Here is a 27435-nt window from a genome sequence, read left to right as displayed (position 1 = left end):
GTTAAATGGAATTTTTGAAGATAGTGAAGCAGGTTTCCTGCTTTTGGAAGCTTTCAAGAAATACTTCTTACAAGACTGATCTCTAGTGTTTGAGAAGCGTTTAAGTGCTTATTCCTTTACTGCCTGGAAGTAGCCATGTGCACGTATTTTTGCAGTAGAGCAATCCCTTGAAAGATAAAAATGAAACTGGTATTGACTGAAGTAGTATATGGAATAGAAATAGCTTCTTTTAAGGTAGTCCCTTGCATAAGGATCATAATTTGGCTAAGTGTATACTGGGAAGCATAGGTATAATATCTTGATTTTCTTCATACTGATTATAGTGGTTAATCTTTAATTCACTTAATTCACTAAATAACATAAGCTTTCTACAACAGAGCAGTGGAGAAACACCAATTTACTTGTTCCTTGGGGCTTTGCTAATTAAAACATGGTGAAATGTGGAGTAATGAAGTAGTTGAGACTAGTATCATGGGTAAGGAGAATTAACTTTTTTTTTTTGTCAGAACAGTTTTAAACAAACAAACAAAAAAAAACCCACCACACAACAGTACTCTGGAGTACCTGGTTCCGTCAAGTCTTTTATGCCTAAAGTTGTGTCTGCATTTTCAGCTTACAGTAGATTTAAACTACGGTAAATGTGAACCCAGGTTCATGTTGCTGTACGAGGTATTTAGCAAACAGAATAGCAGCAGTATTAGGTGTATGTGTAAGTGCAGGGGTTTGTCTGGAGTGCAGGTTGAAGAACCTCAATGTGTCTCAATTTATAAAAACAGGCATCTTACTTGACTTGAGAACGGTTAGTTCTGGTTTGCTGCAGGGGAAGGCTCTGCAAAAGGGCAGAAGTATGACGAGCACAGTAGATATTCCCCGCCTGCAGCCTGTCATTCTTCTCTGGATAAATAATGCTTTCACAAAGCAGTTCTTGAAGTGGTTCCTTGGGCTACGTTCCCTTTCCTAATTTCCAGACACCTAATCCTAATTTACTGCTGTCTCCAGAAGCTCTCTGGAGTGGCTGGCCGGTGTGTGGTTGAGAGGTGTGCCTGTGTGACCCACACAGGCCTGTGCCCCACAGCAGAGGGAGGGCGACCTTGTGTGGTCACCTCAGGGGATTCAGAACCCTCTCCTGTAGGTGTTCTGAGTTGGTAGCCAAAAGTCCAGCTGAGGTGAGCTTTGAGTTGCTGGTCGGGTAACGTCCTGCCTTGCGACTCCTTACGCAGCACCATAATACCACACCTGCTCCCGGCCTCGCAAGAGCACCACAGCCGGGAGGACACGTGTGTTCGTGTGGCGATGTGAGGCAGGCAGCCCGCGCCAGCCCACGTGTGAGCCCTTCCAGCTGCCGCTTCAGTCTGGTTTCCAAGATCGTGCCGGCTCTTGGGCGGCACAACAGGAGTGGTGTGTGTCTTAGGTGTGTGGTGCTTAAAGGCGAGGCGTCACCTAATGACTGAATTGAAAACGCTGGTGGGTATTGTGGGGAAATCGCTGTGGGCATTTTGGCTCTGCTCCACCCGAGTCGCATTGGTTGGTTGGATGGCACCATCCTCCATCCTGCCGTAGGGTGGCTGCACTGAAGAAAATGAGAGAAATGATCATTGCCCGTTTAGCAAAGTAGTCTTTCAGTTTGTATGATGCACTAGAGCTTGAAGTTCTTTTGTGGAAGGCCAAGGGAGTTCTGTTGAGGTTTGTGTGCTTGGACAGTGTGTCTGTATAACAAGGAAAGGAGTTCAGCATTGGCACTCTTCATTAAATCAGCTGCTGCTGCTGCTGAAGTAAAATTCATTGATTACTTTAACTTGGTTCCAGTATTTCACAGAACGTAATCTTGTAACTTCATAAGTTAAAAAAAAAAAAAAAGTCTGCTTCTAATGTTACCAATGTGTTTTAGACCCACCTGGAAGATAAAAGGCTATAACTAACTGTTGGTGATATTTTTTTCTTTTAAAAGTAAAAACTCCTTCTTGATTGTCAGTTCTATGTATTGTGTCTGTAGTTATTTGATGTGTAATTGTTGCATGAATTTGGAACTGCTGAAAATAAGCATCTATGTTGTAACTTCCATGGGAGTTAAACTTTTGGACGCTCAGCTTCGGTTCCTGCTGGAGGCCCTGTGCTGCTGCCTCAGATTTCTAGGGAAAGGAAAACATTTTCAAGCAGTCATAGTGCCTGTCACTAAAACAGGAGATTTGGAGAGAGATGGCAGATGTTGTTTTAGTTAAAATGCTTGGGTTTGGAGGACTCAGCCTGCCCCGGCTGGGGGAAGGCTGCCACCTCGTGGGCTTCTGTGCGATTTTTAAACGCCTTTATTTTATTTATTGTGTGTGCTGTGGTCTGCACAGCTTCCTGCCTCGTGTCTCTGTGGTTGTTCAATAGCCAGTTCTTCAGAAAAGTGAGGAGATATTTTATTTGTTGAAAAGACTTTGATGTTAAAATGCAAATATATATAAACTCTTATTACATCAAGTCAAACTAGTATTTCAATGCTGGGCATTGTAACGAAAGTGAAATGTTTAAATTCAGTTAACCTAAGCATGCTGTTTCCGCAACACTTGCTCCTATTGTCACTGTTTCCATGGTAACTTTTTTCTTTCATTTTTTTTTTTTCCCTTCAGGCAATATCATTACTTATTTTACATATATATTATGTGTGTGTATATGTAAGTGTGTATATATAATATCAAAAATGTGAACCAAAGCTGGCTTTTAACATTTTTATGTTTAGCACTTCATCCATTTCTGTACTGAAATTAGCATTTCAAAGTTAGAAGGCAAGGAAGAACTGATCACTTTCTAACATTTCTGGCTAAAATAGTCCATATATGTCAAAGACAAAAGTAGGGTTAATGAGCTTGACATTTTGTTGAAGTCAATGTAGCTGAACAGGAAAGCTGTCATCTTTAAATGAGACAACTCAGGTACGATATAAAACTTAGGAGCACTGAGTTTAAAACAAGAATAATGACAAGTGTTAGGGAGAAGCCATGTTGCTTACCAGAGGCCCTGTCATTTATGAATTGGAGCTGAGTAATCAGACACTTTCCTTTATATTCTGGTCTTCTAGGCTTCTTCTTTAGGAAGCCACATGCAGTATTTCCTCTAACTCCGTGTAGCGTAGGCGTGAGGTGCTAGGAACCACTATACGTAAATCAGATAGCGGTTCCCAGATTGGCAGTGCTCCCTGGTGTGATGGAACAAAGGAGGGAATAAATGTCAGATGACTCAGTACAAAACAGCCCTTGTTGCCTACAAACAGAAACCTTGGAATTGCTTGGTATAGCACTGAATGTGAAAATTAGATGTTTGCAGTGAACTTCCTGTTGTGTTTACCTGTCACGAGATACAAAGCTGTCCGTTATGCCGGGGGGAATGCCCGACTGTGTGGTAGGAGGTAGTTGAGATGTTTCAGAACCAGCTGTTCTGCAAACATGTTAACTGTTGTGTTAGTTTTATGTAATTACTCTCAACACACCACTAACGAGCTATGTTGTCTTTCAGAGCAAACCATTATATGCTTATTTCATTCAGGAATAGTCGATCCCGAAAACTTACAAAATTTGACTTCTTAACCTCCATTTGGTATTTTAAAACCTGATGAAAGCACCAGGTACTTTAACACCAACCTAGGAAAGCAGGCCTGCAGGAAGGGCAAGGAACAGGGAACTAAGTCAGCTTAGCAGAAAGAGCTCCTAAGTGGATCTCTGCTCACGGCCTTAATAGTGCCTCCCCTGAATCTGGGGAGAGATGTCTGTCCCTACAGACATCAGGACTGGTGGTAGTTTCAAAGCTGCACTTACTCGGTTTACCACATGTCGGCAGCTCCTTTAGTCTGGTGCTTTGTGTCTTGATCTGTCTGATCACCTCTAGCTTTGTTGCTGCTTTCTCTGCCCTGTTCCATGCATCACACTTAGCAGCTTATTTTGGCACTGCCTTGAAGGAGCCACCCTTCAAAAATAGGGTGACGCTGCTTAACTTTTTCTCAAATTTGGTTTATTAATATCAGGTCTGTTCTGACTTTACATAATTTGATAAACCAGAGATCGGGTGTATAGAAATATTCCATTCAGTCACCAGAGGGAGAAATCTTGCCTTGACAAAGACTGCAGTCCTAGACACTGTTTCATCAAACAGTTTAATTTGGCTGCAGTTTTAGTCAATTCCTCAGTGTGTAGGAGCAACGTGCACTGGCTGTTTGACAAAAATGTATCAGTTACTAAGTACTTGAAGTTCCCTGTAAAGCTTGCTTAAGAAGTGCTAAGCTTGTCAAAGGCTTGTTGAAATGTCGGTTTCAAACAGCTGTACTAAGTGCCCATGTTTTCTTCCATTTGATTCCTTAAAGGCCATGTGTACAGGCAGTTTGAAGAAAACGGGCTCTGATTAAGGCAAGTCTAATTACAGCACAGGTAGTATGTCAGCAGCCCATGTTAGCGTTATCTCTGTAATGAATGCCCTTGGTAATTGATCAGCACCCAGTTACCTTGCATGTAAAGCTGGAGTTACAGCTGCCTTGAGGCAGAGGTTTCTTTGAGTTGCAAAGTTTTTTTTGAAATAGTCACCACTGATCATTGTCAGTAACACTCTATTTATATATATTTATACTATTATTTATACTATACTATATTTATATATATTTATACTATTTATATATATTTTTTTCTCCTTTAAGGCAAGAACTTCTGAAGTGGAATGGATGGGGGTATAATGACTCAAAATTCATATTCAATAAGAAGGGTCAAGCAGAATTTACAGGAAAAAGGTAAGCTGGAAACTTCTATCAGTGGAGTAAAGTATTTAATTTAGTAATTTTTTGGAAAAGCGTTTAAAAACTGCACTGTTCAGTTAAGCTGAAAGCAGCAGAAAGCTTCCTGTATTGCATAGAATAGGTCATTAGTTCTGCACTTAACAGGTTTACTGAATTTTACACACAGCAGTGAAACTTACCCCGGAGGAGTGGAATCAGACCAAGAATCTGCACCACCACCTAAAGATTTAGGAAAACATGCAGCAGTTCTGTGGAGTTGTGCCAGTTTTGAGAATCTCATGAAAGTCAGCAAGTTGCTTTACTTAAACTTCCGATTTGTTTTAGGTTTCTTAACCTTTGTGCATGGAGCTACTCTATCCTCATAGTTTTAAAAACAAAAATTGCTCTACAGCTGCATGTTTTGTGGTGGCAGCATACATTTTTGATCTATTGCCTACTAGCCCTTTATAGAGCAAGTTTGTTTTCCTGAGAAATATCCATTTCAGTAAAGACAGCATTAATTCTACTTCAAGATCTCTTTACTTTATTCCAGTGTATTTTAAGCCTGTCACTTGGTATCTTACTGTTCCCTTTTGCCTGAAAGGAAAGGAGTCTTGCAGTCTTTTTAGTTTAAAAAAAATAATATACTTTCAGTAAGAGTAAAAATAATGATGATGATAATAAGGAAGATCAATAAGTTTGCTAGGGTACTGTCCTTCAGAAAAGCTCCTCCTTGTTCTTTGAGTTTCTGTAAACTAGCATTAGCTAGTTTGAGCCAAAGCTGAAAAAATCTGTCTCTGGTGTTGAACACTAACGCTGAATCTCTTAATTTTCAGGCCCAGGTTAAAATGCAAAGCCTTAACTAAGGCATGAGTTTACTGTATGCTATTCAGGGAGATCGTGACGATCTCTCCTTTTGCCAGGATTCTGACCCTTGTCACTCTGCCAGTCATGCTTTCATCTGATGTCTTTAGTTTATCTGGGGTAGGTTACGCTGCACAGGAAGAATTTAGGCAGGGTGATTTGAAAGAGGCAAAGGTGTAGGGCTAGACTTGATTTTTTTTTTTTTTTTTTTTCATGAGGAAGCACTGAGGCTGCTGTTTAACTGACGAGTACTAGTCGCCCTTGTAGAAAAAGGGGAGAATGGTGTTTTTCCCCCCACCTGCATTTTCTCTAACTGTATGAGAAAGTATTAGAAAGGCCATGTTGGCCCCCACCAGTGTGGTTTTCATGGAGTAGTTCCTCTCAGTGGTGAAAGAAAGGTGGGGCTGTTTAAAGAAAGAATGGGAGCCTGGCTTCTTGTGATCAATCGCGCTTGTAATCCAGTAGCATCTGCAAAGATTATGTTGGAGATGCCTTTTAGTATCCAGTCTTGTTGTTTGCACAAGACTCAGTTGTATCCCCTCCTCCACCTTTCTTCCATGCTGTGAGGAGTCCTGGGCCCTTTCCAGTCTGTGCTTGTAAGGCCCCTTGGTCTTTACAGTGGCTGTTCTCTGAACCCTCTCCAGCTCTTTTACATGTTTTTGGAAATGCAGAGCCAAAAGCGTGCACAGGACTCAAGATGGGGATGCACCAGGGTTCTGCAGATCAGTGTAAAAAAAATCATCTGTCTTGTTTCTCATACCTGCCTTGATTTTTTTTTTCTTTACTGACTACTAGTCTAGTTCAGCAAAATATGCATGTAACACTTTATTCGTTTGTTTGTTTGTTCTTGTGGTTACATCACAGCTCATCTTTCTTCATTTGTCTGCTCAGTTAGGAAGGAGCTTGGGACCTTAAAAATACTATCAGTGTGCTATGTCTACCTGGAAGACCTTAGTATCGTTCACCTGTTCGGAGAGTCCACTGTTTGTTCCAAATCACTGATGCAGGAATTATGTAAACTGGACCCAGGACCAGTGTGTGGCAAGTTGCACTCCTGAGTCTCTCTTGGACAGTGATCAATAAGCCCTGACCCTTCAGCCTGAAGAAGAACCTTTCCTTCAGTACTGTAGCAACATATTTTCTTTACTAGCAATTGAGGTAGAACCCCTGTGGAAATCCAGAGGAGTGTGTTCACTGCATCCCTCCCCATTATTCACTTTCTTTTCACACAGTCATAGAACTCGAGGGGTTAGTGAAACAGGAATTCTCTTTATGGAAGTTGTGCTGACTGTCCCAATAGACCATGCTTATCTACCTGTCAAATGATCTTTATTACTGGCTCTACTATCTTACCAGAGGTAGAAGATACTTGTCTGAGCAAATAAACCTGTTTTTTCTAGGGAGGAAAGTGAGGTGGGTTTTTTGTTTTGCTTTGTGTTTTCAGGGACTTCTTGCACGATCAACATATGTACAAAGCTTACCCCTGAGTAACTAATCGTAATTGTGTTCTGTGCAGTAAATTCACTAACTCCCTCTCTCCTGGGACTTTTGTCTGTCTTGAGTTAGAAGTTGTTAGATTTCTGTTAACTTATTCAAGGACAAATTAAAGGTAAGATTACCTTTGTAAGCTAGCTGTAGCAATAGGTGGGCAACACCAAAAAGTATGTCTAGAGAAGAAACACCAAGCTGAGCCAAGATGCTCTATACCATTGCAGACTTCCAATTTACATTAAACTTCTGTCGTATACATTTGTTGCTTATTGTGCTTTCCTGTCTACAGAATTCGCTTACCTGTTCTGTATGGATATGATGATATATAACAGCAGTCACAGGAGGGATCAGAGGGATCACAGAACATAGCCTTCCAAGCTGAAGAGTCTAGCTGAGTTAAGATATAGTTGTAGCCTTTCATCTTTAGGAATACTTTTTTTTTTCTCCAATGAGGTGAGCTGGAAGGTAGTTAAGATGAGGAAACAAAAGGAATTTTTTTTTTTTGTGCAACCGGTGACTTAATTGTAGCTGAGAAGGACAGGGTCATAACTGGATAGCTATGGTAATTAAATGATCATAGAAGAAAGATCCATGGGGCCTAATGCAGTGACGTTATATACTATAGGATTCTCAACTGCTGAAAACTCGTGATACCAAAGGAGGGTATTTTTTTTCCTTTTTTCAGAGAATGCTTGTGCATATATCATAAACATGCACAAGGTGTGCAGATGTACACAATTAAGTTTCTACCTCACTAGGGTTTAAGTATGGGCTCAGCCTCACTTGTTCTTGCATTTGGTATGCATGATTATAAACAGCTTCTCTGTCCCTTGTCTTGTAACTAACTCTTCATCTGTCACATGGCTAAGCTCTTGCCAAGGGGGTTGTGACAGACACATTCATGGCACTTGATGGGTTTTGATGCATTCTGAGGGTGAGAGCGGAACCTTTGACTCTGTTTTTCTTGAAACCATCTAAGGTATATTGAGCTGGGTTTGTGTGTCTGAGGTTTCTTTGGTTTACATTTCAATGTGTCTATACATACATGCCCTCTATCTGTAACTGACTTGTAAACTATGACACTTTCTACATTACTGGGAGATCTTTCTTAAAAATGAAGATGGGGGGGTGGAATGTCTGAAAAGCCACATGCTGCAATTCCCAAATATCGTGAAGGAACATAATTTCTAAGTTGTTGACATTTGATTTGATTTTTGTGTGAAGTATAGAACATATAAATACAAAGAAATTATGCAGCTGCATGAAAACTAAATGAGCAGAAGCTTTGCAGACTTCTTTAAATCCAATTTTTCATCTAACTTACTATTTGTGCTTACTTAGAATCAAAAGAAGTGTATCTGACATACATTCTTTTAATTTAAAATGACCCTATGTAATATTGACTTTTCAGGTACAGATTAGGTGGTATGGTATTGCCAACTTTTAAGGAATGGATAGAAAAAACCTTTGGAGCAAGTCTGGAGCACAAAACTACCTCTAGAGTAAGTAAATAGCTGAACCAGTTCCCTTGAATGTTAGTCGTGGTGATTGTCAAAACCAGATTGTTAAAGATGATTCAGCTGTTTGTCCTGAATGTCGCCTTCTATATAATTGATTTAAATTGTGTATTATAACACTTCAGAGTTGCTATTTGGTGTAGAAATATTACATGAAACTTTCAATGATTTAGCTTGACTTGTCATTCTAGATCAACTGGTATGACTGTGATAACATAGGTGGAAGATACAGTGACATTCAATTGTACGGTGTTTTTAGTGTATTTAATGTTATCCAAGTTCTTATTTGACAGTAATATTTTTTCACATCTGGATGCTGAAAACTGGCTACCAGAATACCTAAGATTGAACTGAATGTTCAAAAAAAAATCAGAATATTCTGGGTTTTCTGAAGTATACATATTATGCTTTTCAAAAAGAATAACTCAACTTGGAGTGAGGTCATTTTAGGAAGAATTCCTTTGAGGCTGCAGGCTTCTGACTCAGTAACTGCCTAAGCAGCACTGGAAGCAGGCTGTGCTCTATACTTGTATGACGACTGTACAGTGACTGCAGCGATACTGCTTTGGTAATGGTTTTTTAGCCATTACTTGAGTGAGTTTAAAATTTTGTTTTCCCTGAAGCAGGTCATCTCATTGGGCCTGAAAACTTGAGCACTTCAGTCTTCTGCTAGTCAAGCCATTCTTTCATCTGCTATAACTTATGGTCTCTCCATGTGCCAATATATTTCAGAAATGTTTGTCTTGATGGGGTTGTTTTCCTTGACTGAGGTTGGTCTTAACTGGCAGGTGCTCAGAGCAAAATTGCTTTAATTCACTGTGACCAGTGGTCCTGAGGGCACTTGTTCCCTTCCTACATGTATAGAAAATACAGAATAAAGCAGAATTGGGGGACTAGGGCAGATTCTTGAATACTATCTTGATTCCACAACACACCCTGAAGAGCTGGTTCGCAGGATATCTGCCATCAGTGTTGCATGCTTTCCTGTTATACCATGCGCCTCTGGTTCTGATGCTTTTGTTACAGTCTGAAACAGGCTGGCTACCTTGATGCAGAACACAATTCTTTGGAGTCTCCAGTGTGTATCTGGACTTCTCATATCTAACTTCTCATAGCTATTCTCAAGTACTACTGCAGGTCCCATTTGCATGTCTTTCTGATAGCTCCTGGTTTATATTTCAGGTTGTCATACTGTATTGGTTTTCACCATCTATTGTCATCAGAGCATAAAGGAACTCAGGTATAGGAACAACAGCAGGAAAGGGACTTCTTGGTCCGTATGTCTTTCTGTCTCATCTCTTCCTGCCTCTGTTCTATGGACTGCAAGGGTTCCCTGTTGCATGCAACCTTTCTGTTGTAATTAACAATAGTAAATGTACTTGCTTTTCTGATGCTCAAGGCCTGATGACATTTTTTCCTTTTCAGTCTAGATTTATTACACACAGCAGTTTAGACCTGGTTCACGTAGATTTCCTGTCAAGCCTTTCAGTGTACAAATCTTTAAAATATCTCAGTCCCATAAGAATAAATAAAATTATTTTTGCCTGGAATTCTGCATAGGATTTATATGAATATTAAATTTTCAGTCTTGAAGGTGAAAAATTAGAGGACTAAAATGCTTGCAAAAAAGAAAAAAATCAAGGTACTTAGTTATCCATAGGGAAATGCTATAGCTTTAAGTAGTTCATCTTCCTCCTGTTGAAAACCAAGATCTTCCAGCATTTGGTGTTCAACTTGAAATGAAACAAAATGGTTCTGTCTACAAAAATCCATGAAGAAACAAGTTTAAACTAGAAAATGTAAGCAGAGCTAGCGGGGATTTTCTTTACCAAAGCGGTTTAAAGATCTTTGTTCATTTCATATTGGTTTGTTTCTCATGTTTTCCAAGTTTAAGAGTTCTGCTCTTTGGGTTAGCAAACGGTGCTGTGTGAATGTGCATTAATAGCAGACTAGCAAGAGCTAAGAGCAGCAATCCAAGACCTGACTTCCCATCTGTTTATTCTGACTGGCCCCTAAAATCATGATCTCTTAAGAGCAGCATGCCTCTCACCTGAACAACACAATCTCTAGCTTCTCTATTTGTAGGTGACAGCGTGAATATGTTGGAGGGAAAAGCCTTTTTCTCAGATGTCTGACACCTTATTTCAAGTACAGCATCACCCTTAAAAAGCCATTCAAAACAGCACCTCTCTTTTTCCCAGGAGTAAATCATTATTAAAACTGTATTTTCATTAGGTCATGTGTCCCGTATGAAGAATGTAAAACAAACACTTGGCTATCGTTTTGTGCCTCTGAGGCTTTGTGAGCCATCAGACATGAACGTAACTAATGCAAATATTCTTTCCTTAAGTGATCCCTATAAGTACTCTTAATTTCTGTGTAACCTTATGTGCTTTCTTCTGAGGTGGACCCTGGTAGGCAACCTGTGGATCTAATTACTTGAAAACTTTCCTGGTGAAGGTTAAATCTTCTCTTCTTCAGATCTCACTGCTCTAGGAACCATCCCTTTCAGAACAGACTGCCATGGTGGCAGATGTGAGACTATAATTTTTTTTTTTTTTTTTTTTTTTTCCCCTCACTGTTGGCTTGGTAACTGGTGCTATCTTCAATGCTTTTATTTTAACAAGCCCCCAGTTACATGTTGGCAAAAAGTATGAGCACTTCTGGAGGCTATATGCAGAACAAAGAGGAGTGAAACTCTTTATTCCAGGAAAGGAAACTTGGATGTGTGTGTGTGTAGAAGGCTGAAAAACTTTTTTCCAAGGAGCTGATCAGGACTTCTATCTAGAGGTTTTTTGAAAACACCTGCATGTTAATGACTGCACTAGGATTTTATGAAGTCTTGCTGATGTGTGAGGTCTACTTAAAGCATTCCTGTTATATTAGATCAATCACACTTAAATTTCTGGTATGTGACAGAAGGAGCGGAAGTGGGTTGGTAGAAACAGAACTGAAAGTACCTAGAACTAAAAGTACTGGAATCTGCATAGTATATGGTGGCCTTAGTATGTATTTCTCTGTATTGTAGGAGGAATTTATGTTCAAAAAGGAATTTTTACCTTAACCTTTATCAACAGGAGAGTCTTTAGTCCTATTCAGGCAGTTGTTTTTCTTGAATTCTGTAAAACAAAGTATTTTGTCTAGTCTGCCCTCATAAGCTAGTTCATTCCCCAAATCTGTTAGGAAGAAAAAGGGAAAGAATGCGCTACTGGAATAAAACTTTGTGTGCATCTAGTCAGCTGAATACCAAGCAGGACAAATGGGATCAGTGGCTGAAGATGAGGAAAAGAAATTCTGTATTTCTAATTTCAAATAGCTATATTTTGGTATCAGTTAGTGGTAAACTGTTTTTTTTTTATTTTTTATTTTGTACAGAAATGCGGTAAGAGGGAGCCTACCTTTAATTAACATATTTTTTGTATCGTAGGCGTCCTTAAATGTTAATGATGTACCTCCATCCATTGTAAATGAAGAATTTCTTCAGGATCTTAGAGCCACTAATATCTCATATTCACAGGATGCAGAAGATAGGGTATTCAGAGCTCATGGTAAGAGAACTTCATTTATATAAGTGTACTTTAGATGCTTCCTGTTTGAACGTGTTAACTTATTGTTTGTGCTTCAGGTCACTGCCTACATGAGATATTTGTTCTCAGGGAAGGAATGTTTAAGAGAATTCCTGATATAGTTGTATGGCCTGGTAAGCTTAACTATTTTTTTCTTCTTCCTTCTCAACTGTTCATGAATTCTTGTGCTTTCTTGTCATGGGGAAGCTATCTTTGTTCATTGACTTAACTCATCTTTAGAGAACCTAAAGGATTCGCTTCATGAGGAAGTTGAATTCATCATTAAATATAGTTGAAGTTTCAGATGAAAGCTGAATTCATGACTTGAGTAACCACAGCATATTGTGAACTTGTATGTGCAGCAAGAATAGTTGTCTAAATGACACCCTAAATCTTGTTTTTAAAGGAGAATGTGATGATAGGAAGGTGGTGAAATGTTTGTATTAAAGAATTTGGTCTTATGACATGCAGTTCTTTAAAAGTAATTCTAAAAGTACGACACCTGTGACTCCAATCAGAAGACTTTACAAAGGATCATTGACTTGAAGAAATGGCAGTGCAATCTTGAGTACAGGCTAGACCCATTTTAAATAGAATAGAATAATCGCTAATGCTGTTGTAGGTAAGAACGTGTAGCAGAAAGTAATGCTTGGTTTTATCTAGTAGAAGACAAATATCTAAACCGATAAAACTTTGTGCTAACTCATGTGAATTTTCTGTTTGCAAGTCAGATTTCTCAGGTCACTAGGACCTACTTTCCATGTGCTGTTCTTCAGTAGCTAATGAAAAAGGCACCTGGTCTAAGTACCTAAGCTGTATGAATCCAACTTTTCTTTTTCCTTTTATTACTTTCTGAAATTTCAATAGCTGCACTGTATTAGAAACCCCAAGATTAGTCTTAGCTCAGTTTTCATACTTTATTTAGGAAAACAAAATTGCATGGGAAGGATAAAAAGAGACGCTGTAAGATGCTTCTGAATATTTGAGGACAGTTACTGACATGACAGCATTGGTGACTATGAACAGCGTTCATTACCACTCCACTTTATTTTGTGCAGCTCTGAAAGCAACTGAAATAAAATGACTGTATTGGTTTAGAGCTGATCTGTATGGCCAGAGCAAAATAGCCAGAGTTTGTAAGCCTATGTAGTCAGTCTTGCTTATTCTCTGCAGTTTGCAAACACTCAGGTACATGTTACATCTGATCTTTGTTTGATAGTCCTTCTCCTTCCCTGTGCACGTGCATTTCTGCTTCCGCCTTTGACCTGATGTACAATACATTCTGAAAAAGTAAATTTGACCAGTAGGTCTACTTTTGAAATGGAACGTCAGCCAGGAAGAAAAATATTTGTTGCTCAGCTCTCAAAAAGGATTAAGTTCATTTAAAATAGATTGGACAACCTATTTTCAATAAAGCTTTGAACTTAACTTGTTCTCCAAGATACCTCAATTGTTAACTGTTTGGTAGCCCGTCTTGCCGTGAGAATTCCCAGAAGGTCTCAATCTGTGAGCAGTGACCAAGTCTATAGTAATTTCTTTATAATTTAGATGTGAAACAATTCTACTTTTACTGTAGAGCTTTGCTAATTTTTGGTCCAGCCCTTTGGTGTCTACCTCTTTGAAATGTCTTCCTTTCTGGTGTCAGAAGAGGAGCCGCTGAGTATCTAGACTCTTGATATTTAAGCAACAGTAATAAGTCCAAATCCTCTTTTTAACTGTTTGTTGTTTGTTTGTTTTTAGTTTGCCATGAAGATGTAGTTAAAATTGTGGAATTAGCATGTAAACATAATCTCTGCATAATACCATTTGGTGGTAAGTATTATTAAATCTCAAATCTGTTTAAAATCACTAGTGCAAAAGTATTGTACTTCAATTCAATTAAATCTGCAGTTTTAGTAATGTATCTATAGTTCAAAAGTTAGATCTATTAGCAGTACATTGAGTGCTGTCAATTTTCTTGCAGTATTAAAAGCTGCTCTATTCAGTTTAGCAAAAGTCAGAAGTGTAAAAACCATGAATATTAGGGGTGTAAGGAGAGGTTATAAGAGGTTGAAATCTACCTCTGTGCTTGGAACTCTTCTAGGAAATAAGAGAGACAATTATCTATGTTGAAGGTATTTTTTAATACATTTCTTGTGCTCTGTTCCCACAAACACCTATAAATTAGTTTGTTCATCAGAGTGCAGTGTATTGTTGAATCTCGTAGGTCCAAGGAGGATAGTTGTCAGACACAATTTTGCAAAATCATTAACCATAATTCTAATTTCTTTTTAGACACTAATCAACTTGGAAGTTAGAGTAGATGTTCCTCTTGTAAGGAGTTTTCAGGAAATGTTCTGGGTTTTGTAGAACATAAGCAAAAGCCTGTATAATCTGGGTCCTTTTCAGTCTAAATAACTTCTAAGGAAGTTCACGTTATTAATTGTGTATGTTGTTTCCTCTAAACCCGCTGAGGTAGTGTGAGTTACCTGGTTTTGACTTGGACAGCAGGTAACATGGGATGTTGGCTCTCACAAGCTTATTTCTGTAAAAAGTGTTTTGTCAAGAACTCTTAATTCTGTGTGATAAGTCTAGGCCTTGGTGCTTATGCTGCAGGCTCATGTAGGAAGGATGTTTACTATTTGAGAATACAAACGTCATTTCGGCTCCATTAGTTTGATATGATGCTTGTTTCTCCCTAAAATGCTTGCCAGATACACTTGGAGAGCTGTATGACTGCTACAAATCATCTTTGGTACCAGTAAATGAGTATAGGTGAGAGCAGCAATATTGACTAGCTCATGTTCACTGATCGGGATACAGGAAGATCTTCAGATTTTGTCTAATCTGGTATATTTAACTACGGTCAACTTCCAAAGCTATTGTAGGGGTTAGTATTAAAATATCATCTTTCCTGTTATTGGAAACAAAGATGATGTGTCTTGATGCAGCTGAAGAGTACTCGTGTTTTATTAGCTGGCACCATCTCTGTACTTGCCACTGCTTGTTCTTCTCTGTAGTATTCTAGTCTCTTTTTTACCTATGGCTTTTGGAGTCATTGAGAAGCCAAAGGCTTCTTGGACACTGTTCTGCAACATGCAATGAAGATGCACTAGAAACCGCCAGAGAAGTTTGGTATTTGTTTTTATTCATCCATATTTATAGTTACACTCTTTCAGTTTGTTTCTTGCTTTCAGGTAAGTCTTGCATTCCTAAATTAAGTAGACCTCTTCACTTCCACCTAGAAAGTGGGCTGTAGTGCCCTTTGTAGTGCTCTCAGAAGAATACATAGAAACGGCTATCTCTGTTTCTTGGGTGGCTTCATTTCTTATCCCTCCCTGCTTGTAAATTCTGCTCCAGGCTTTACAGCAGCAGATGAGATGGTCACAATTTCATGGTTTGTTATCAAGAGCTGTTAAAGCCTTCTGTTTGCTACAGTGTTGCCTTGATTTTGTGAAACTCTCAAGTCAGAAGGACAGCTTTAGAATATTAATCATTAGCTTCAAACAGTTAATTTCAGTGATCTTACTTTATTAAGCTCAATGTTAGAAATGAGGGAGAGAAGGATGGGTATGTGGGGAAGAGGTTACCTGAGAATTTTACAATTGCAATATCCCTCGCATATTTTCAGGGGGAACAAGTGTCTCTAGTGCCCTTGAATGCCCTGAAGAAGAAAAAAGAACAATTGTCTCACTGGATACATCGCAAATGGTATGTATCTCTTCTGGGGGGAAAAAAAGTTGAAATTTCTTTCTTTGAAGAACAAATCTGAGATGTATTAACTTGTACCATGTATGATTAAATCAGTGCTCCTTCAGTTAAAGTGATATTTTGTTTAAGCTAGCCCTGTACTTTATATGACCTGTGTACTTAGAAAAAAAATTCCTACTGTTGAACCTTCTTATGGCAGCTTTACTTAAGTCAAAATCAGAGGAAGGTACTATTCTTCTATATTGGAATTGTCGGAGTTAAGTGAAAGTCTAGGAGGAAGCTATTTGTTCTTGTAAATTACGCTGTTTTTTACAGACCTAAAAATATACTTCAACAGTAAAGGATGATAAGATGGTGTAATATCTATAACTCAACCTGCAGGATTAACTTTTTTAAGAAATGAAATAAAAATCTGGATTTTGTGTAGATATCATCTCAAGAACGTGAGGTTCATAGTTTTACGGCATTCCGGAAATTAAGTTCTGTAAAATTTAGTCCTAGTTCTCAGCTTTCCTTTATAAAGAACTTCTATAGTTGTAAAATGACCATTTTGTGGTTACATAGTAATGAGATGCTTCAGAAACAGCTCTGTGTCTCTTAATGTTAAGCTGTACTGTTTCTTAGCTCCTGCAGAACTTAACTCCTTTGTCCTTCAAGGTAATACCTGGGTTTTGGCTCCCTTTTTTCTGCTTATTCCATGATGGTTGGGTTAAGTTAGTAGCTTCTGAGTGTTTCTGGCTACAAAGTGACTTTTCTTCTACAAGGCAGTAGTTGTGCATTGAAGGAAACTCTTCATTCACCTATGGGGTGAAATTCAGAGTACAATATTGGCTCAGGCCTTTGTTTGAACTTACTGACTCATCGCCCACAGCTTTGACTAATATCTGGTTTGGGGGTGGAAGAGGAATGTACTAAACTCCTGCTATCATCCTTTTGTGTTGGCTAGACATGTAATTATATATATCAGGTCAGGAAACAGACCGCTTTTTTGAATGCATCTTGAATAATGCTGCCAAGCCATTTTTGTGGTCATTGATGTGGAGTGAAAATAAAGAAACTAGGGTGGAAAGCACTCCCGGGGCAATTAAGTTGATCAGACAAGTTTTACTGTTTTAATAGGCAGTTAATGGTTATCTTTGTCTTACATGTAGGGTCTGTGTTGCATAAAAACTCATTTATGTAGCATCTCAGATCAGTTAAGTAGTCCATGTTGAAACTGAAAGTGTTTTCAGAGTTAAAACAGCTGGCTATTGAGGGGAGAGAATTGTTTTAAAGTTAATTGTTCATAGTTTAAGCTGGACTACAAAATGTCCACATTTGCCACTTGAGAAAGCAAGGCAAACTGGAGCTAGAGCTGTTCTCCTTCTATGCAATATAATAATGCAAAATTATACAAGTGCCATAGAAGTGATTTGGAACACTTGTAGGAGCTCCCCTGTATCCTTTCATTTTCATGAAATTTGTTGATTTCAATAATAAACTTCTCATCTGACATCAATTTGGGCATACATATAAAAATAAAATGTCTTTGAGTAAAAGGTGAATCAGCAGTCTTCTGCTGCAGTAGACAGCTCTAATGCACCACGGAGCATGTAGTTCAGAGCATAAATACTGTAAGCATTAAGAAATAGTGAGTTTTTAGCTGTACTATATGGAAACTGCATACATGACTGTAGAAGAACTGTATCCAGAAATGTGAAGAATGTTGGGCAGTGTTGTTTTTGGCAAATGAAGCTTGATGTATTTTTTTGTCAACAAGTCAAGGCTTAAGTTCTGTATAATAATTAAGACTTCTGAAAGATGCTGAAGTTGAATAACCAAACTGCCAGCAGTTTACCTACCAAGTCACTGTGTGAATGTGTAATATCTACACTTAGTATATGGTAGTATATATAAATGTAAAAATGTGGCTCTAGTGGTCCTTCAGATGGTAATTCTTGTTGAAAATGAGTGATATTAGCTTTATTCAGGGAGACAGACATAGTACATAGTACACATACTATTATTTTCATTTCTGTGATGTCATGTTAATATAAATACAGTATTTATGCTGTAGTCTGTTCCAGAATTTGCAAAGTAAAGGGTTGTTGCATGTTTCCTTTTTCTACTGATTTATCTTCATAAAGCTGTTTTTTTCTGAACTCTCAGTCCTGGATAATAACTCTACAATTACTTATCAGTGAAGAACTGAAGGTGAAGCTTCTGTGGCATTCTTGCTATACACAGAGCTAAAACCAGATTTAAGTTTCTACTTCACGTGGATTGTCCTCATTGATAATTACTCTTAGCGTATCATTTAGTGTTTGCTTCTTTCCCTGTTTAGTAGATTATGCTGATGGGTCAGTAAAATGGTATAATCCTTCCAGGTTTTCAGTTTCTTCAGTGTGTACATTCTCTGACATCCTGTAGCATATCTTTCGTCCCATTCAGTCTGTTTAACTCAGGGATTATACTCAAGAATACTTTCCTTGGCGTATATCCAATGTCCACATATTTGGATTCAGGCACCTTAAATTGTGTTCTTTGTGGAAAAATGTTGTATTGCTTAATATCTGTAGGAGTTTTGGCTTAATATTTTCTGGATTTTCTGCACTGTTTCTATAAACGTTCCCAGTATGAATTGACTAATAACTATAATGTTATTCACTTACAATAGTGACTTTGTGAATTGTAACCTGTTGTATCACTGTGTGAGGGAGTGAGCGCTCAGCTTCTGCTGCTGTAATAACTGGAACTGTATTAACAGTAACTTATATGACCAAGTATTTTTGATCGTGTAGCATTAGGGAAGGAAATAAACAAAAATCTTTAACACTGATTCTTAGTTTTGATTGGCTTTCCAACAGAATCGGATTCTCTGGATAGATGAGAAAAACTTAACAGCGTGTGTGGAAGCTGGCATTGTTGGACAAGATTTGGAAAAACAGGTATTTTTTAACTTGTCAAACATCTGGTATTTCTCCATATCATTCTTTGTTGTTCCTCATATCTTGTCTAAATCGCTGCATTACATACATGGTTATGAACATTACATGCATAGTTAGGAACCACGTTGGATGCTGTATTTGATACACATTTTTAAATTACAATTTTTCTTTTAGATGTAGCCGCAAAAGACGTACACTAAGTTGTTACATCCTATGAATTGTCACTATGCTTTCTACTTCAGACCTTGGATATACTCTTGTGGTTGCCAGGCGTGACACATTGTGCTTGTTTTGTGTACTACAATTTGAGTACTGTGATGATTAACACCTGTGCAAACTTCCACTGAAATACAGATAGAATGCAGATATGCATTTGGACAGTGCAGCAAAGGGAACTGCTTGAAAGACTGTTTTGCAGCTTGCTAGTGTTAACTAGAACACAGAGCGATTTTCACATTAGGGCAGCATGAGCAAGATAGAGATGAGTAGGGTAAAACAAACAAACAAAAAAACCCTCAAAGGTCAATACTATGAACATGTGGTAAGTACAGGTAGTTGAAACAGGCAAGGCTTGGAGGGAAGAAATTGAGTTCTGGTGGCAGGTAGGTGGAACGTGTAATTCGCATGAGTTTGGATCTACTGCTTTGTGCATGCCCAGTCAGTTACAACTATTCAAAAACATAGTCTCTTGCTGTGCTTGTGTTTGTACAACTTGTAGACATCTGTAAGCTGTGACTGAAGCAAACTTATTGTCCTCTGAGGGTATGACAAGGCTTCAACACTTCCCTAATGTGATCAGGAAGCACTTAAAGTCACAAGCTCTTCCAGTAAGAGAAAGGACCATGAGCTAGATGAGTCACCATAGACATTACATAGACATAACTTTCAATCACTAAAGTTAGAATCACTTCGTGCTACAGAACATAGTTAATAACCCACATTATGTGGTATCTACTTGGATGTGGGTATTTCAGTTGCCCAGTGCAAATTGGTCATCTCAAACACTAACATAGTTATCACTTAATGTGAAAGTGCTGGGTCTTTAATTCTTTCTGTCCAACAGTTTTGGTATTGCAATTCTAAGGGCATCCAATCAACCTCAGGTGCTGTGCAGATGGCAAAGCCAAGCTAATACAGAAAAATGAGAAACAAGTGACTACTTAATGTACAGGAATGCGTGATCTGCATCACAAATAGTTGACAGCGTTGCATACAGGAAGCCCAACCAGATGGCTGTATATTAAAACACATCACTCCTTGAGAGAATTAAGTACAGGCAATTTGCTCACATTTTCTGCAGACCTGCTGCATATCACATTAGAATGGAAAGAACAAGAGATTAAGTGCCTTATTTATTGGCAGCATTTGTGCAAAGTTGGCAGTTACTTAGTTATGATTTTTTTCTGTATGTATCTGAATTCTCACCTTCTTACAAACAATAGAGGTCTTAGTTTTAAAATATGGAGGAGGAGTATTATAGGTTGATATATAGCACAACATATACACAGGAGGAGCAGAATCAATTTGCATTTCGTTTATATATCAAAGACAAAATTTGCGCCTGAATAATTGTGTGTGTTATCAGGATATTTGCTCTTTTAAAGAAAATAAACCTAAAATATTCAATACTAAGCAAATGCAAGCTCTGTAGAATGTATTTTTACTCTCTTCAGCTTGGTGAAAGTGGCTTCTGTACAGGCCATGAACCAGACTCCATGGAGTTCAGTTCACTAGGAGGATGGGTAGCAACACGAGCATCAGGCATGAAGAAAAACATCTATGGAAACATTGAAGATCTGGTAAATATTTCTAATACTTTTTCTAATTAATTACTCTTTTGGTTGGTGGTTTAACTTGTGTAATGACATCAAGTGAGAGGGAGAAGGGAGAATACACTGCAGTTCTGTTAACAAGTGATACAGTTTTGGCATCAAATCTTGACTCAGGAGCTTGTTTGCTAGCTTTTGGTATTAGTACTAATAAGCATTATTGCTAATCTAAAAGCTTCACTTTGGTACCCACTGGCTAGCTTCAGGAACTGTGTTGTCTTATCCTGTCCTTGCTGCCTTCTTCCACTGTTTCATGCTCTCTATTAATCCAGTGTAATAATTCTGTTAAATATGTAGGGTAGTTTCAAAAGGTGCATGCTCTCTCCTACCTGTTGTGCTTGAAGTTGTCTGGTGGAATCACTACATGTTGACAGCAAGCTAGTTCCATCTGCCTTCCCACTTCCATAGGCTAGTAGATTGTTTTTCTTCAAATCAGCACACTGATCTAATTGATCCTCTGTGCACACAACAGTGAATTGTAATCCCACTGCATAGTATGTGGGGGCAATGAAGAAGGAAGCAAGGGACTGGGAATAGCAGTATTCTACTCTTAAATCTGTTTTAAGCATTAAAATGGTTCATCTTTATATTAAACCAGGTAAATTGTTTCCTAAAGCATTTTGAATTAAAAAATACTTTTTCTGTTTTAGTGAGTATACCGAAGTCAAATCCTGCCTCCTTGCTTTGAACTTCTAGCTCTTTCTCATAATAGCCCTTCCTTGCCTCTTTTTCCCTTCCCTTTCCTGCAGCACACTTTTTGAGTCGTATCTTTAACACCTCAGGCTTTTTCATCATCTTGTAGTTCACAAACATGTCTGTTCTGTGCACAGAACAAACACTTTACTATCAGCGAATGAGCTTGGCAGCAAATAAGTAGTTTTTATTCAGTAGGTCTTGTTGAACTAAAACTGCTAGCACTTGTATCATCTGTACCCTACTGCCTGAAGTGTTCCTGTCTGGTGTTGTTTTTCTTGGATTGGGAAATGTGAAGCAGAAGGCTTTTCTATCGCAGGAGCATAACTTCAGACTAAAATGTAGCTTCTGAAATTTTCATTAGGAGGGGATAGGTTTGAAAGTTGACTCAGAAACGTTCATGTTTCCTAATGTCACAGTGAGAAAGTTTTGGGGAGGTGTTTACTTTCTGAGAAAATCTTACATCTAGAAATAGTGTGTTATATAAGCTGCCTAAAATCCACTTGTTACAGAATCACCAGTTCATAAAATGCATATAACAAAATTCTTGAACAATTCAGAACAGGATGAAAATTACTTAGCTACATGTGCCTGAAATTTGTAATGCCACTGGTTGAAATGCAGTAATTTTACTGTAGTTGAAAGCTTCACTTGCACCAAGGAAGGTTTTTTTTTTTTTTTGAAAGAAATTAGTACAGAATAAAAACAAAATCTTAAGTCTTCAGTAAGACTGATACATATGTAATATTGACAGTGTATTTCACTGTTTTCTTTCTTCCTAGTAGAAGTATTTCTGTAGCAGCTGATGTCTAAATTAGATTAGCTTTATCAAGCAACAGTTCTAAAGCAAAACTTAAGCAAGAAATAACATTTCTTCTGCTGCAAGCCATCTTTTTTTTCCTCTCTGCAGTATTGTGTGTGTTGTGAATTTAAATGCTAGTATTCATGGCGAGCACTGTCTACACTGAGAAACAAAACAGCCTTAACTGGTGCTGTCTGCTTGTGGCCAACAATTGATTGGATTTGGCATAGAACTTGGAGCAATCTGTTGTGTGGGCAAACCATGCTGCATTAGAGATAATTGTTTGTAACAGTCCTGAGGTCGTCCTGAAAGTTCTTTTGGGGCTGCCTACAGAAAGTATGAAGTCTGCAGAGCTGAACTGTATAAAATGCATGTCATGCTTGATAAAAAAAAAAATAAATATCATACAAAAAATATCTGTGCTTAATGCTAGTATGTATAGTCATTGTATATTGTTTAAACAGGTGATTCATATAAAAATGGTAACTCCCAGAGGAATAGTTGAAAAAAACTGTCAAGTACCTCGCATGTCAACAGGACCCGATATCCATCACTTCATTATGGGATCTGAAGGTATAACTCAGTAACTTCACATAAGTGCATCTTAATTCAGCTTCTATAATGGCTTGATGGTTTGAGCATATGTAATGCTGTTGCTTCTGGTGTGTCTATGGGTGGCATTCTGCAGGCATGAAGTTTTGTGTTAGGATGATACATTGAGACCTTTTTTAGGACCAAAGTTATGCAACTCTGAAAAGTGCTTAAAACAGATCTGTGGAGTTACTGTACACATCTACTGTACACATCATGATTTAGAGGGTGTTTGTAAGAATTCACCATGTAAATTGTCAGGAATAAATTGCTTACTACTGCAGTACTGAATTTTTGGGACTTCTGACTTAGGGTACTTCGTAACACTCTGGTAAACACTAGTTAAGTTGTGTGATTTGCAAGAATTCCGTCTTGCAGCGCTTTACTACTGAGTTTTCCTTTTCTTCTGAAGGAACGTTGGGAGTGGTCACTGAAGTTACAATAAAGATTCGCCCACTCCCTGAATACCAGAAGTATGGCTCTGTGGTCTTCCCCAACTTTGAACGAGGGGTGGCCTGCTTGAGGGAAGTGGCAAAGCAGGTAAGGAGAAGCTTTATGCTGAATTCATGCAAGAACGCTGGTTCTAACCTAGTCCAGGATCTAGGACTAGAAGTATGCTGATGCTCTAGTCTAAATTATCAATTACTGGAAAGGAGTTGAGAGGATATGAACCTCATAAGTATGTATGGCCAGTGAGGCTTTTGGAAATGATGCGATGGATGATTGATCATGACCATCATTTGCTTGGCATTCTTAGCCAAATTGTGGATATGCCTTCTGATGACTTCTTTTTAAAAAGTGGGAGTTGTTAGCATATCTCAGCACAGAGATTTTGGCTCTTTATCTTCTTCAGCGAAGAGCTTTATCCTGAGATTCATTTAAGGCTATGTAAAAAGTGACCAGTATTTAGAGGAATTCAGTTGCAGCATGCAAGTAAAGGACAGTTGAATTCGTGGTTCTAAAGTGAAAAGGAACAAAAGTCATGCAGTGGAAGGATGTGACCTGTGTTTACAGGGGATAGAAAGCACTACCTGAAGCACGGCAGTGTATTCAGATGAGCTGGATGTTTTAAGGTGGAATTGTACTTACGTGTTAGTATTTAAGTAGAGCCTTCTGAGTAGCATGATCAGACAACAGGGAAGTGGATTTCAAGTAACAAAACTTGGACATGGGTATTCAAATTGTAATGTTTTTCCCGATGGCTCTGCTTCCGAGCAAATCTTACGCTGGCTAGCCTCTTTCTTTATCATCCTAGGCTAACTTTCCTTGGCACTGTGCAAAACGTACCAAATCACTTCTGTGAAAGGAGGAATATATATCCTGAATTGGGGAAGTAATTTCAGAAATGTTTTAATTAATGCCAAACTAAATACAGCTTTACATTTTTCCAGTGATGGGTCTATATTAATGACTTAATGTTCCAAGCCAGATGTTCAAACTGGTATGTGAATGACATGTATATGCTAGTCAGCAGCACTTGCCAGTTCTTCTGTCACATGCTTCTACTGCTAGTGCTTGTTCTTCCTATTAAAGGTATCTAAGCAGACTGTTTCGGAATGCTTAATTGTATGGCTGATCAACATTTTAAGTCAATTAGGGAACTAGTGTCTATTCCCTAACTATGGGTTTAGAAGAGGAAAAAAACCCACAATATTAGCTGCTGATGTTGTTCCATTTCTAAGCTTCTGTTGCTACTTCTGTTTCACTGCTTACTAAAGTCTGAATTACTTATTCTTTTCTTTTGGTGCTGCTCACATCAATCTTTTTAGCAGTTACAAAGATCTCTAACAGAAAAGCTATTTTTTGTATTTATTAGTCTACTTTTATGTAAGAAAAAGCTACCTGCAGGTTGTAGGCTGGGTTGGTGTCATTAAAACCACTCATTCAGCCTTTTTCTGTCAACCTGCCTGGTAAGATATTATTTTACTTTCTCCTTGTGTCCTTTTTCCTGTTGTGTGACAAAATATACATTAGCAATGTGATGGAGGGTGAACATGTATCAAATTAAGTGATAGAGGAATACTTCTATATCTTTGTGATTAGGTGAAGGCTAGCCTAAAATCCATGCTTTGTTGTATTCCTCTAGCTATATATTTCATTACATGACTGAACACAGCCATCACAGATTGCATGTTGTAAGCATATGTATGACCTAGAAGCTTGCTTAGCAGAAGGCAGCTATTCTTACTGTTTTTCAGACTTCTATATAGAGCATAGTTTTGATTGAACCCAGGCACGGATTTTAATTGTGACCTGATGACAGAACTTTAGTGTACCGGGTCTGAGCGGAGTTATTTTGCTCATAGCGGCCCATATGATGCTATGTTTGGATTTGTGACCAAAACAGTGTTGATACACACTAAGGTTTTAGCTGTTGCTGAAGAGTGTTTATGCAGTGGCAAGGCTTTCTACATTTACTACTCTGTTCCCGTAGTAGTTAGGGGGTGGGCAAAAAGTTTGTAGGTAATGCAACTGGGACAGTTGGTCCAAATCAACTAAAGAGAGATTCCATACCACATGATGTCAAGCGCAGCAATAAAGCTGGGGGAATTTCCTCAGGAGTTACCATTGCTTGGGGACTAGCTGGGCAGCGGTTGGCTGGTGGTGAGCAATTGCCTTTGCATCACTTGTTTTCATGTTTTTATTTCCCTTTTACCTGTTCATCCACCTTTATCTCAACCTATAAGTTTTCTCACTTGTGCCTTTCTGGTTCTCTTTCTCCACCCCACTGGAGGAAAGGGAGTGAACAGCTGTGTGGTGCTTAACTGCCTACTGGGGTTAACCCACAATAGTTAGTCTCTTTTCAATGGATTTGTAATGTATATATATTTGTGATTACATAGCAGCATAAGCGCGATACTCTAATCAAATATGGTATCTTCAGTGCGTTATGGCAATACAGCTATTTTATAGAAAAACATTCAGTACTTGAAGGTTAAAGATCTTGGGGTTATGCCTGTGTTGCCTTGAGTGTAAACTGAAAATTCTCAATGCATTATATTTAGACATGCCTAATAGGTGTTGCTTCTCAAATGAAAACAAGTTTATCAATTTTCAATGATGATAATGGCCATAGATCTCTTAAGTTTGCTTCTTCTATTCTCTTTTTAAATGAAAATGTCGCTGTCATGATTTTTGGCACATCTGTTCATAAACCTTTTATTCTTCCTTCCTCTCACTCCCCTAACTCTGCCTCCAAGAGATGTGCTCCTGCATCAATTCGCCTTGTTGACAATGCACAGTTTCAGTTTGGTAAGTAGGTAGATTTTCTCAGGTGGATACCTGTTTCCAAGAGCTTTGATTGTCTTAGTATTTGAAGTCTGTATCATTTGGGAATTCTTTTGCTCAAAACTAGACAAAGAAGGCAATGATCCCTACGTTCAAATTCCAGGTAATGCTGTAATATGTACTTTCAGAAACAGAAATGTGTCTTTGCCTCTAGAAAAACGCTGTCAACTACAATAGTTAGTAAAGAGCCTTGCTGTGCATATAGATGTGTAAGATTTTTTTTGCAACCTTTCCATTTAACAGCACATAGTCTTCTGGGAATTTTGAAATACTGGAGGCACTACCTCTATTCTGCTCTAAAGGAGTGGAAATGATAGTTTTGTAAATATTGTTCTTGAAACATTTGGTTGTGAAGAATATTAAGGAGAAGTTGGGTATCAGAGTGCAGGGGAGATTCGGAATGCAGGCATCTTACTTTGAAGGTAAGTTGGTTGGTTAAAATTGGTTGATGTAAATTTCCTAAGAGCATCACAGTGTGTACAGATTCCTGAGAAGTAGCAGTTTGTTTTGAAAATATTGTGACAATGATTGTTTGGGCGGGGGTGAGGCAATGACACATGTTGAAAATGAGCTGTCTGGCTTTTGTTTTTAAAAAAGTTCAGATGTGGTAAATACCATAACTGTATGCAAACAGAAATAAGCTGTTGGCTTTTTTATTTTTTTAAGTATAGAAAGTCAGTGAAGCTACTGGAGTGTTACTAAAGCTAGACATTACATAAATAGGATGATGTCAGACATGCAAAGCAATCATTTTTGAGCCCTTCTTAATGGAAAGCTGTCATTTTTAACGGTAGAAACTTTGGCAAAAGATGTGTTCTGGCTCAGGGCCCTCTTTGAGAGAACCTAAAGTTCCACAACACACAACTAGTAGTTCATAGGACTCAAAGCACTTCCTAGGCCATGCAATTTTGATTAGGCACAGAAGATGAAAAAGTGAATTGTGATTGACCTTCATAACCTCAATGTTAATACTACGAGAACAAGTCAGAATCTGATACCTGTTTTCGAGAAAAGTCTCAGTAATGAATCTTGACTTTAAATGGCTTTAATCTGGAGGTGAGAAAGTTGAGCTTTGTTTCTTGAACCAAGTTAGTATCTGTAACACCTGAGAGCCCAGCAAGCATTGCTGCCTGCTTTGGTCATCACTGTGTTGTACTCTCTCACAAACACGTACAACAGAAGGCAGATGCACTTCTTTATTTTTATTTGGGAGGAAGCTTGACCAATTATAAGCTTTAAGTCCAACCCTAGATAAATAGATCTTTTCTTTGGCTTTGATCTGATGTTGCAGCTTATACAATCATCTGCAAAAAGTGACTCTTAAGTTTTTCTTGTGGTTTTATTAAGTAGGCTTAACTCCACTAGTTTTTACAGATCATGTTTTAATAAATTAATGTCGTTTTGTTATCTGCTGCTTTTGTATCCTCACTTAAGTGTGC

The 27435-nt window shown here is 38.3% G+C and overlaps 1 protein-coding gene across 2 annotated transcripts in view; it reads left to right on the top strand.

Annotated features, from left to right (window-relative positions):
* Positions 1–27435, top strand: part of AGPS (alkylglycerone phosphate synthase) — an 82806-nt gene that overhangs the window by 35519 nt on the left and 19852 nt on the right. For both annotated transcript variants that reach the window (XM_035566998.2, XM_035566987.2), the window contains 11 exons: positions 4664–4753; positions 8505–8595; positions 12038–12158; positions 12236–12310; positions 13917–13988; positions 15787–15866; positions 18713–18793; positions 20467–20592; positions 22582–22690; positions 23121–23248; positions 25909–25960. In XM_035566998.2, the coding sequence (XP_035422891.1) occupies positions 8521–8595; positions 12038–12158; positions 12236–12310; positions 13917–13988; positions 15787–15866; positions 18713–18793; positions 20467–20592; positions 22582–22690; positions 23121–23248; positions 25909–25960 (919 nt within the window). In that variant the 5' untranslated portion in view covers positions 4664–4753; positions 8505–8520. The remainder of the gene's footprint in view (positions 1–4663; positions 4754–8504; positions 8596–12037; positions 12159–12235; positions 12311–13916; positions 13989–15786; positions 15867–18712; positions 18794–20466; positions 20593–22581; positions 22691–23120; positions 23249–25908; positions 25961–27435) is intronic.

Source organism: Cygnus atratus, chromosome 6, assembly GCF_013377495.2.
Source record: "Cygnus atratus isolate AKBS03 ecotype Queensland, Australia chromosome 6, CAtr_DNAZoo_HiC_assembly, whole genome shotgun sequence".
Lineage (NCBI taxonomy): Eukaryota > Metazoa > Chordata > Aves > Anseriformes > Anatidae > Cygnus > Cygnus atratus.
This window is presented reverse-complemented; position numbering and strand designations above follow the sequence as displayed.